Genomic DNA, 12,894 nt, shown 5'->3' with positions numbered 1-12,894 from the left:
CACAGTCTACAGCCAGTACCGTTCCGCCTCCGTTTCAGACACACAGCACAGTGGCTGGAAGGACAGGTCCTCTACTGCGTGGTCCCCGCTACCCACCCACCCACCTGGCTCCATGCCCGTCACCTCCGCATCACCGGCTGTGTTCTCCACGTTGCAATCGCATCTCTGCATCTCTGTGGCTATTCTGCAACCACCAATGTGACCTGCTCAGTCTCCTCACCTATTTCACCCAGACCCCCAAGCCCCTCCCCCCTGGCAGCTGGCAGTCTGTTCTCTTTATCTCTGAGTCTGTTCCTATTGTGTTTGTTTTGTTCATTAGATTCCACATATTAAGTGAAATCACACGGTACTTGTCTTCCCCTGACGGGCTTATTTCACCGAGCATCATCCTCTCCAGGTCCATCCACACTGTCGCAAAGGGTAAGATTCCCTTCCTCTTTACGGCTGAGTAGTATGCCATTCTCATCCACTCAGCTACCGATGGGCACTTGGGCTGTTTCCAGATCTTGGCTATTGTGAATAATGTGCAAATAATTTCTTTAAAAATGTCAAGAGGATAAAGACTCTCTTTTATTTTACACTAAGCCAATAACAGGATTTACACAGCAGCTGCTAGCACTATCATTCAGAGACCATACTTTCTGAACCTAAGTAAAGAATAAATAGTAATACTAATTAATTTCTAATGAGTATTTTAAATCCCCCCTCTTCCCATCCTCATCACTCCTTGACTTTGCTCACTCTCTTGATTAGGAAGCCATGTGATAGGTTCTGGGGCTGCCTAGGCATAAGGGCTCACTCCGATCACAATCCCCAGGAAGGCTCATAGGCCTCCTGTCCAGATAACCCGCTGTTCGAGTCCATCCTTTAACTCTCGTCCTGCCATTACTGAAACTGAACTGTCTTTGTATTTTTACACACACAAGCATGAACATGCACACGTGTGCACATACATATTCCAATTTATTACCAGAAACCTGGATAACAGGGTCTTAATTTGCAGTATTAATAGGTCTTACACAGAAGTAACCAATGAAGGAGTATCATTTCCTGACTGAATTAAAGAACACACGCGCATTTTAAATGTGGGGGGTGGGAGCCCTCACCTCCGGTGATGAACATGCCCGGGGCGCTGGGGACCCAGGCCACGCACTGCACGCAGGCGGCTGCGCTGGGCAGGCTAAAGGTGGTGATGCAGTAGAGCGATTCCGAGTCCACCAGCCGGATCCCGTGATGCAGGTTGGCCACCAGGAGGTAATCCATGGACAGCGGGTCCCACTCCAGGGCCGTGACTGGGTCCTCTTCGTCTGTCCCTTCCAGGGAGTCGGGCCTCAGAACATGTCTCTGACTTTTATTCCCTGTTAAAATGCGAAGAAAATGATTTCAAACGACATTCTCAGAAAAAGGTCAGTAACCGGGAGGGTGCTGACTTTCTCCGCGAAGTCACCCAGGACGTGTGACGGCGGGGAACAGAGTTTGTCCCAGAGACGGAGGTCAGACGGCACTGCTCTGCGTTGGCGATCTCTAGTACCCGGGAAGCCTGCCCTATTTGTTACTGAAAAACTGTGAGAGAAAGACATGCATACACACGACTCTGTCATCAACTACCATCTCACTGGGTGACAAAGCACACAGATAGGAAAGGGCTTTCCAGAAGGAAGAACATCCTGCTGTGATTAAAAGCACAGACTGGGTCCAGCCTGACCTAGTTCCACCACGTACGGGCTTGGAGTTCTTGGACAAGACACTTCCTCTCCATGTGCTTAGTGTTTGTGTGTATAGTGAACATAACGATTCCTACCTTGTAGAGTTTTTTTGTTTGTTTTTTAAGATTAAATGAACTAGTTGCTGAAAGTGCTTAGGACAGTGGCGATATGAGCAGCACATCACTATTTACTCTTTGTCATGCATCAGACCATCTGTCATAACCATCATTCACTCCTGACTCCAGTACAACCAAGGCAGCCAGAAACACAGGAGACAAAACAAGGGGAATTAAATGAAGCCAAGGCCCGCCCTCGCCGGTTTGGCTCAGTGGATAGAGTGCTGGCCCTCAGACTGAAGGGTCCCAGGTTCGATTCTGGTCAAAGGGCACGTGCCTTGGTTGCAGGCTCCATCCCTGGCCCAGGTTGTGGCTTGTGTGGGAGGCAACCAATCGATGTGTCTCTCTCACATCGATGTTTCTCTCTCTGACTCTCCCCTTCCTTCCACTCTCTAAAAGTCAATGGAAATATATCCTTGGGTGAGGATTAACAACACAACAACAACAACAACAAAACCCCACAAAAAAAACAACAAAATAAATGAAGCCAAGGCCCAACAAATAATCCTCTCTTCCTTCCAAATTACATATACAACTGGCAATGGGGGGACTACGTTTCTGCAACGCACCTCAGGGGACTCCACTCCACAGACGCTCTCATTCTCCAAGCACGGCAGTGAAATGACTACACTGAGAGGCGACAGCCCAGTTGTCCCTGCGTGCTCTACACGTTAAAATAATTTTTTTTAATTTAAAAAATAACACAACTGGAAGATACCATAGCTCTGTCATCAGCGCATACGGTTCTCCCACCTTTCAGGTTATCAAAGCAGAGAAAAGCGTTTCCCGTGGGTCTGTCAGGTATTATGAAATGAATTGAAAACCTTACAGCTGGCCCTGACCAGTTTGGCTCAGTGGATAGAGCGTCGGCCTGTGGATTGAAAGGTCCCAGGTTCGATTCCTGTCAAGGGCATATACCTTGGTTGCAGGCACATCCCCAGTAGGAGGTGTGCAGGAGGCAGCTGATCAATGTTTCTCTCTCATCGATGTTTCTAACTCTCTATCCCTCACCCTTCCTCTCTGTAAAAAATCAATAAAAATATATATTAAAAAAAAAACACCTTACAGCTTCTGCCTTGACATTAACTTCATCAGAATATGATATTATATATATACAATGTGGATCTTAAACAGATATTGTTTTAGTCAGAATTTGTGATATAGTCATAGAAAGTGCACAACAGTTTTATTTGTCAAATTTTCACAATGACCATCAAGGAAAGTTTGTTTGCTTCTTCTTTCCCCAAACAAACATCATCTTAAATTTCTATTTTATGTAACAATAATGAATATTAATAAGGTGGGTCATTACAAGGCCAAAAGAGGCAGAAAAATGGTTTATTAACCTACATCAGGGGTGGGCAACCTTTTTGTGAGTGTGTGCCAAAACCAGCAAAATCTCTGACTCAAAATTCTTCTGCGTGCCAACCCTAATTTTTTGAGAACGTTACGCCTACTTGGTATCTCTTAAGGTGTATGTATGTGAAGAACCTTGAAGAAATAATAAAATTCATTCGAGCGACAAAAACACAGTATATGATGATGAAAAATACATTTATTTTTTAATGTATACATGTACACTGATAGTCCGACAGGAAACTTTCTGACTCCGTTTGATATTATCAGTGGGACTTTTGCTGCTGCATCGCTGATGACAGAGATTTTACATCAGGTTTCTATTTCGTGACCTTCAGAGATATGCCCAAGCTACTACTTTCATCTGTCAGGCTAGTCCTATTACGAGACTTAACAAAATTCATCACTGAGAACAAAGATTCACAAGCGTATGTGGATGAAACCAAAACACTGGTCGGATCTAGGAAGGCAGGGAGAGTTAAGGCAGAGGCATAGAAATTGCTCTTCCCCTCTCTAGTCAACCCATGTCTATGGTCTTTAAGATAACTTGTTATGTAAAATTATTTATTTATCTAAGATGCACCTACACTGAATTTATCTGAAAAATAAAAAAGTCGATATTAAGAAAAAAATTGTAAATGGAAGATTATAGGAGAGGGTTTCGCATGCCAGCAAAAGTTACTGGCGTGCCATGTTTGGCACACGTGCCAGGGGTTGCCCACCCCTGACCTAGGTTGTACTTTACTAATTTTTAGGTATTTTCATGTGCCAGTTAACATCTATGACTTAATAAAAATATTCCAGGATATAAAAAAATAATAGCAACAAAAAAATGATAAAATTTACAATGAAAATATTATAATATCTAAATCATGTTGCTGCAAAGCCCCTTACAGTCAAAATGATAAAGAGTTATAGTCACTATTTTCTGTTCTATCAGGTATCAACATTTTTATTATAAAATATAGAAAAATTAATCTATAAATGTAAAGCCAGTGATTAGAATAACCGCTGATAATATTCTAGTTTACATTATTTATTTTGCTATTACTTGTGTTCTATTTTTTTATACAAATATCAGGCCCCTTGTGTTGTCAGATAAGGACAGACGCATGCGATAAATTGGTAAGATGAGGGTGACAATTTCTGTATGAGAGACAAAAACTGGGGCAAGGGAAAATTATGGTTGAAAAATAAAATAATGAGGATGATGCATAATCCAAAGAGCTGTTGAAATTTTGATCTTGAGATCTGGTGGCTAAAGCCAAGAGGAGAGAAATCATGAAAGGTGGCACAATAGGATAAAAATAAAACAAAATGACAAACAAAAAAATGTACTGACGAGAAGCACGTTTCCTAGAACTGACACCAGAAATAAATGCCTCTCCCCTGAGCGCTTCCAAACGGGGACATGGTGTTGTACGAGGACAATGTCACCAACAACATTTCTAAGGTGAAACAATGCAAACTTGATTAATGCCCTCCTAGGGGTAACAGCAGAGTCAAGTCAATTAAAACAGCTCTGTGATGAAGGTAAGAACATTCTCTGATGAGCTGGCTTTGTCCAAGAATATAACTGGAAATAGGTAAAGCAGTGGCTTCCCAACATTTTTGGCCCTGGAACCCTCTATTCATATGAGGATTTTTGCATGAAAATACAGATAATACAGAACAAAGTGGTGCTTTTAGTCTGACTGAGTCTCCTGGATCCCTTCTCCCCTCCACCCAACACACACACACACAGATATACAAACATACTCACAATCACAATTTTGAAATCACGGATTTAAAATAATGGGTGAACTGCCTCATTGTGGGCAGTCCTCCATGAATATTTCCCTTTTCTTCTTCTTCCAAGATAGATAAACTGGACAGCAGTCACCTGCAGGAGCCTGGAGGACGGAAATTCTATCTTGTCAGGTAGAGACTAGACCCCCATGGGGCGGGAAGTCAGTAACAAGGTGAGGGTGGCCGCTCCTCGGGGAAAAGCAAGAAGCAGAGAGCTACAGTATAACGCCACAGGCCACGGTTTCAAACCCTCAGCGGAGTGTCTTGTCTGAATCAAAAAGCAACATTTTCTTCAAGACCCATTTGCTCTTGTTTACACAAAAGGGAAAGGTATGGCCAGATGACACCTTCCCTAATGGTGTGTGCGTGACTTCTTAAAAGCCCTGGGGCGTCAATGAGAGCAAGAAGTCCATATTGGGTTCTCAGTGGTAGAACTGTGTCCCTTCAGAGGATGTGGAGTATCTGTGACGTTGCTGAGCATGTGACTTGGTTTGAAAACAGGAGCCCCCAGCCACAGAGACGCCCGGTGCTGACAGCATGCTGCTCAGGTGCCAGCAGGACTCTGTGATGAGCAGGGAGCCATTCAGGGAAGTTTTCAATAGACATTTTATTGTTTAAATTTTAAAAATCAACAAAATTTTCAGACCCTTTCCTTCAGCCAGAGTGATGAACTAATGGGGTCTACAGAGTTGTTTTTCCTTTCCACCCCAGGACCAAAGACCTGGCTGAGGATCTGGGGCGTCTGAATGGCATTTTACATGCAGGTGGGAGAATATTTTTGAGTGGTAAGTCATCAAGGATTCCAGCTCCATGTCCTTACCCACTCAGGCCGCTTTCTTAGTAAGTGTGCAGAAACAAAGAATTGACTTAAAAAGTAAAACTATGGGACACATGCCTGATTCAGGGCACATCAAAGTAAACTCTGCATGGCTGGGTTGAATGCACGACAAGGCCTGAGATGTAAATTAGCTTCCAATGATTATTTGGAATCAGTAAGATGCTGGATAATATTTGCACACCTATTACTTAAAAATCAAAATTCTGTTACCTTTGGCTTTCTGCCGTGTAAATAAGATGTCACAGAAGCTCAGGAAAAGAAAATGGAGGAGCTCTAAGAACATCCTCACCTGGTTGGAAAATCGATAGACTCCCGTCCATGTGACCGAACACGACCTTGCCCTTTTTCTGGGGGTGCCACCTGAAGGTGCAGATGTCGGACATGAAGCTGTGAGCGTCTCGGTGCACGGCCACGCCGCTGTCCGGCCCCGAGATGGTCCAGATGAGCAGCGGGCCCCTGCGGGGAGCAAAGGCCACGGCCTCGCCCGCGTGCCAGCACCAGCTCAGGGAGGTGGGCGTCCCTGGAACAGAGGAGACGTGGTCACAGCAGAGCGTTCCGGCGAGAACTGCCATCCAGCAGCTTCTGCTCTGTGAGCTCTACAACACGTAGAAGAGCACGTTCATTACTTACAAACACATGACCTTCTGACTTGGGGACTGGATTTTAAACTAATCCCTGAGACCCCCGGGAACGTACACAGGGTGCTTCGTCGGTGAAAGGAACAGCACCTAGTTCGGTTTAAACTACTAACACGATTACACGCTTCCTATGTAAAGAAGGGTATGGAGTTCTTTCTTTTAGGAAACTGTTTGCTCATTAGAGCAATTAATTTTGACCGAGTTCTTGTGTGTGAGACCTGCTCTAGGCAGTCCCTATACAAGTTAGTATGGGTTACAATTCCTGCTTTAAAGGATCTTAAGTAAAAATGGGGAAGATAAGGATGAAATGTATGAAAAGTTAGACGTTACTGTCAAGGATTTAATAACAATGAAGTTAATGCTACAATCTCCGTCTTAGCAGGAGTTTAGAATCAAACTTAGCCTTCCCTCAGGTGAACTAAACAAGTCACTTCCCGTCCGAACCTCTGTCTCCTCGTCCGCACACTGGCTACAACTACAACCATCTAACCACTTACTTCACATGAACATCGAGAAAAGGAAATACAACAATGGATGTAAAAGCCCCCTTAAACTGTGAGACAAAATAGGACAGTTCATTGTAAATCTCCCCACTGTCATCGCAATCAAATAGATCCTAAATGAAATAAGGGTTACGGCGAATTCCTGACTCAAGACAGGGATGGGGACTCTTTCAGCAGGTACACTGATCAATTGCATCAGATCGCCCAACTGAAGACGGGCAGTGGATGATGCGGAATTAGGGCCTGGGAATCGATTTTAATGGGGTTTGTGAGCCACTGGGCTACTGTTCCCAAAGTAAGTGGGATTTAGATTATAGCTTGAAGGAGCCATAGAGTTTAAATATATGAGATGAGCACTATTTCCCAGGAAGAGAAAATGATATAAATAAAGACACAGAGTCCAAAGTTGTTTACTGACCGTAAAATCAATTCGTGCCTATAATGAGCCAGGAGGCAGACACTGGAATCTTATGCCTAGGTCAGGGCCTGACATACAAGGGGAACTCCACCAGTTGCATTAAATGAATGAATACATGAATATATAAATGAGGTCGATTAAAAAGACGATGTGGTTTTAAGGTACATTAACAGACGTAGAATTTCCCTGATAAGGGGTGAGACACACTGTGTGACCAAACCACACAGAACACTTGAGAAACCATGAGAATTCTGGCTCTCTGAACGGCTATTTCCAGAAGGGCAGCAAGGAAGAAAAGGGGCAAGAACCAATGTCATAGCCTTACAACAGAGACCCCTACCGCAGCGGCCTGCTGTATACACGTGCTTCTAAGAGCCCTACCAATACTCACGCACTTGATTCTCCCAACGAGATTCTGAGATAAGTAGGACACATAATTATCCACCATTAAAGGCTTTCTTTTCTGACAGCATATTGTGACATTTTTCAAGTGGGTGACAATTTTAACATTTTAAAATTAAACAAATACATTTCCTTTAAATTAATTTTTTGATTATTGGGGAAAAGTAATGATGAAGTAAAAACTACAGTTGCAGGTTCAAGTTCAACTGTTGGATGGGGAAGTTCTAATATTGACTGAAAAACTGACATGCAAACTTCTACTTTGCTTACCCTGGATTCTGGAAAGGAAGAAAAATAAAGTCTAAGCCATTTCAAGGGGACTATTTAAAATGAAAGTGATCAAACATATTCACAATAACTCTTTGAAAATAAAATATCAAAGTTTTCCATCTTCACATTAAGGAGGTACTTGGAAACAGCATGAGGGACTTATTGATAAGTCTTTGAAAACTTCGGAGGAAAAGGTATGCACACTTGATTTAAATTGTTACCAAAATTATTTAACCATTCTGCCAACGTGAATGCAAAGTTTTTTTTGTGGATTCAGTGGCAAAGGAAGCCCTGGTCCACACAGCTGGTGAATGAAAAACCTCTCCCTCCAGGAATGGGGGTGATGTAGCCGCTGTCTGATGACAGAGCAGGGGATAGACTGGGTGGTACTACAACAACACACGGTCTCAGCTGTACTTTAGCTTAACATTTAGATAGCATGGTCTCATGTAGACTTCATGTGACAACCTCATAAGAACAAGGACATTGTGTGATATTTTTAGTTTATGTCACATAAAACACAGACAGAATTTTAAGGAGTATTTATCGTGCTACTTAAAATAAATTTCACAGAAAGCTAGGTTTAAAGTATTGGGGAAATTCACGGTTTGTTAATATAAACAATACTGGAAAATTTATAGGGTTTGTGGTTGTTGGAGAAACACATAGGATTAGAAAAACATGAAAAATCTTGATGGAGGCTATCGATGGCTTTTATAACTTTTTAAAATCCTCACCCGAGCATATGTTTTTATTGATTTTCAGAGAGGAAAGGACAGAGAGAGGGGACCATCAGCTGGTTGCTCCCTAGGCGCCCCGACAGGGATTGAACCCGCAACTGAAGTGTGTGCCCTGACCGGAAACCCAGCCACCTCCTTTTGGTGCACGGGAGACTCCGCCAGCTGAGTCACCGGCAGGCTCATGGCGTTTCTAGATCACAAAGCTTGTACCAAAAGTAATCTGGCTTCTCTTACTGATTATGGAAAGCCTTAAGGAAAAGTTTTACTTGCGTTAATGGAAGCTCACTGAATATTTAAAAATATCTGCTCACAGATTACAGCAAATTACTAATACTGAAGTTCACTGGTTGCGGCAAGTAAAAATAGTAAGTAGGATGTATGAAACTGGAAATAAGACTTACATTTTTCTAGTTGAAAAATGAACCTTGTTTGACAAGTATTTTTAAAATGAGATTTATATAACAAAATTGGTATATTTTACCAGTATTTTCAACATTCCTAATGACCTAAATTTGAAAGACAAGGAAAAAGCAATAAACAAAATAGGTTGAACATATCCAAAGACTCCCTCCAACATGCATTATTATTGTTTTGGAAGCAAGACTGAAATATCATGGCCTATGGATTCTCAACATTGTCACTACACACTGAAAAGAATATGATAAAGAATCTTTAAACAAAATAAAGTCAGCGACATTATCACGTCTCCATGTTCTCCCTCACAGTTCTCATCTGAATTTTTTAGGGAAGAAGCTAAATGTGGAAAATGTACCCAGCAGTAGCTTCCAAATTCATAATCACTAACTGAGCCACACTTGGTGCTCAGAAAGAGGTTGCATATTGTGATATTTAATGCAGAAACAGGATGACTAACTTCACCATGATTGCAGGGTCTGATTCTAGGAGGAGGAGCAGCGTAGTGACAGTATTCGCTTCACTAAGACCCACTGGTGTGGACCAGGGCTTTCCACCTTGATCTGGAGGAAAGAAACCCATTCAATAGGGCACTAAAGATGTGTGCATATTGTCCTCCTGGGTTTCACATTGGAATAGAGCAATGAATAGGCAAGGCCAACTGTCCCATTAAGAAAATCTTATCTAATTGTTATTTTTATATTTACAGGGTGGGGCAAAAGTAGGTTAACATTGTGAGTATGCGAAACAGTTTATGATTATTCATTAACTAGAGGCCTGGTGCATGAAATTTGTGCACTGGGGGGTGGGGGGGGGGGTGTGTTCCCTAAGCCCAGCCTGATCCTCTTGCAGTCCAGGACCCCTTGCTCCTTCCTGCTTGGCTCGCTGTTCCTTAGCACTGCCATGGAGGCGGGAGAGGCTCCCACCACCACTGCCGCACTTGCCAGCCATCAGCCCGGCTTCTGGCTGCGTGGCGCTCCCCCTGTGGGAGCGAACTGACCATCAGAGGGCAGCTCCTGTGTTGAGTGTCTGCCCCCTGGTGATCAGTGCACATCATAGCGACTGGTCATTCCGCCACAACCATCACTTAGGCTTTTATTATATAGATTATTGTATTATTTTAGGTACGAACAACTGTAAACTACTTTTGCCACACCCTGAGTTTTGAAAATGTTTGTGTTTTATTTAAATACTAACAAAATGATTTGGTATTTACTGTTTCTGATTGTTTGGTGTACTGAGTGTAGTTTTTCATGGAATTCTGTTTCCGTTTGGCACACACGCACACGCACAATCACGAGCCAGGACGTGCACTGTATTTCTTGTGCAGGTTACCAGGAGAAAGCTGGGCTACTTGACAACCGGAGCTAACTGAAATAAAATATTCTGTTCATCGAAATACAAATGTTTCATTCCATAAAATACATCCCCGTTCCAAAGATACCTTTTGTATTGTTGAGTTTAGCAATGACTTTTTGTTCTGCCACATTCCAAATGATCACTAAGTTATCGGAACTGCCACTTGCAAAGAGATCGGGGTTATGTGGACACCAAGAGATAGCTGTGATAGTTTTTTTGTGTTCAGACATAATTGCGTGGAGTTTAAATTCATTATAACGGTGATCCAACTAAAAAAAATACATAAATAAAACATTTCAGTGCTTCTTTGTAGATCGTACACTTTCCATCAATCACATTTCCGCAAGCTACCTCGGTGAACATTAGCATACCTCTAATAACAAAATATGAACACATTTCAAGCCTTGGTCTACTGTCAGGTATATTTGATCAGCTGACAGTAACTATTTTGAAAAAATATGAGAGAATTGAAATGAAACGTATCAATTTTAAAAACAAGTAAAAATAAATGATGTACATTTAAATACACATAATTTAACTTTTATCATATTTTTATAGTTAAATCTACTTATGAGGAAAACACTCTTCATCTCAAAAATATTTTTACTGCAATGTTTCACTTATATTTGAATAAAAACATTTAGGTTAAATAAACTAACTCTCATTATTACATTAGTAAGATGTCCATAGTCTGCCAAGCAATGACCCTATTGTATATCCTTGCTTTCTGGATGGGGCATTATACTGTGTTCTTATATGTAAGTGGGCAAAAGGAATTGCCTCATTTTCCCATTTCCTTCGTAAATGTGCCATTCATTAGTGAGCCAATTTTTTTTTATCATTGTTAACATATTTGGGATTATATGATGTCATTTTATTGTTTCATCCTTTAACATGCAATGAACTTTTCACATTGTTATTCAGGGTTTTACTAGTCATTGTTATGTGACTTATTATCCCAATCTCTGTTTAACCATGCAGTCACAGTAAATCCTGACTGCTAACATGACCCTGAACACCCTCCCTCGGGAGCCTCTGCTATTGGCCAGTATCATCTGGCTTCATTTTCTTCCTAGTCCACTCTGACCTTGTTTCTCCACTACGGCCAAACCATTCCTGCTGGAGGGCCTGGGCCTGCAGTCCCCTGGGCCAATGATGCCCTCCCCCCATTTGTCCAAGTCCCAGTTCAATACACCTCTTCAGAGACCTGTTTTCTGACCAAGGTATCAAAATAACTTCATGCCCCTTCCCAGGAACGGTCCCATGACTTTCTTTAACCTTTAAAATTGATATATAACGCACACTTAACATTATCTTCGCTTCAGGTATACAATATGCTGATCTGATATCTGTATACAGTGAGCTTGCTGCCGTCTTCCGTATGGGGGATGGAAGTGGAGAACTGTGAGTTCCATGGGAGCTGCATTTTTCACTGACTTGTTCCCCTTATTCATGCATTCACTGGTTGACTCATGTATGTGCCCTGACTGGGGACTGAACCCTGAGCCCCGGTGTTTCAGACGAAGCTCCAACCAGCTGAGCCGACTGGCCTGGGCCTCCAGGGGCAGGCTGACATTGCCACACACTGGAGAAGTGAACTCTACAAAACCTTACTCGCTACTGTGGGAAACTCACTCGTGTCTAGATTAACACTATTATTTCCAACATTTTCAATAGACGACAACACTTTTAGTAATTAAAAGGAATTTTACTTCAGAATAAAGCAACATTTTTTTTTCACTTTTAACTGAAATGAGTTGGTGTTTCAAGATAAAAAAAATCATTTAGGAAACATTTAGTGAGTATCTGCTGAATGCCAGAGTGCACGATAATGTAACTGAACGATGGGGAAGATAGTTATTGCTTAAATGGTCATCGCACCTGATGAAAGCAACATTCGGGGAGAGGCGGGGTTATTTACCTGGTAGATGTAGATGGCCAGGGTGGCGCAGTAGGCAAACCTGTCCCCGCTGGCAGCGCACACGTCCTTGTTCCAGGGCTGACACCCGGCGGCCAGCAGCCCCACCTGCCTCACCCGGGACATGCTGGGCTTGGAAACAAAGGGGAGGAAGGTCGGTTACTGTCATCCCGAAACAACCTTCCTTTTCATTGTCTATAACTGTCTTCCTCAATCCTTGTCTCTGTGCCCTGAACAAATGTTCTATGATTGCCGTCAATCTCAATGTACTGTTTCAGAGGACAGGAGTTTAATCTGCAAATGTCTATGGACATCAAGGCAGGCCATTTAACTTAGGGAAGCAGGAGACTGTAAAGTGCTGAGTGACAGGGGACACTGGGCCCAGGGCTGGGAAGCACAGGGGAGTGACGGGGTCTTGCGTGGAGCAG

General features: G+C 42.6%; 1 protein-coding gene across 7 annotated transcripts in view; it reads right to left on the bottom strand.

The window, feature by feature from the left end:
• WDR17 (WD repeat domain 17) overlaps positions 1-12,894 on the bottom strand; it is an 81,757-nt gene that overhangs the window by 46,285 nt on the left and 22,578 nt on the right. For 6 of the 7 annotated variants that reach the window (XR_004966086.1, XM_036299759.1, XM_036299758.1 and 3 more), the window contains 4 exons: positions 12,470-12,598; positions 10,634-10,817; positions 6,094-6,324; positions 1,107-1,358 (listed from right to left, as the gene is read on the bottom strand). Coding sequence is in view for 6 of the 7 variants with exons in the window: in XM_036299759.1 (XP_036155652.1) it covers positions 1,107-1,358; positions 6,094-6,324; positions 10,634-10,817; positions 12,470-12,598 (796 nt within the window). In the remaining variant the exon portion in view is untranslated. The remainder of the gene's footprint in view (positions 1-1,106; positions 1,359-6,093; positions 6,325-10,633; positions 10,818-12,469; positions 12,599-12,894) is intronic. The other variant, XM_036299761.1, reaches the window with a different exon arrangement.

This window comes from Myotis myotis, unplaced genomic scaffold (assembly GCF_014108235.1).
Source record: "Myotis myotis isolate mMyoMyo1 unplaced genomic scaffold, mMyoMyo1.p scaffold_m19_p_3, whole genome shotgun sequence".
In the NCBI taxonomy this organism is placed as follows: domain Eukaryota; kingdom Metazoa; phylum Chordata; class Mammalia; order Chiroptera; family Vespertilionidae; genus Myotis; species Myotis myotis.
The sequence above is the reverse complement of the archived record's forward strand: the minus strand, read 5'-3'. Positions and strand labels throughout refer to the sequence as shown.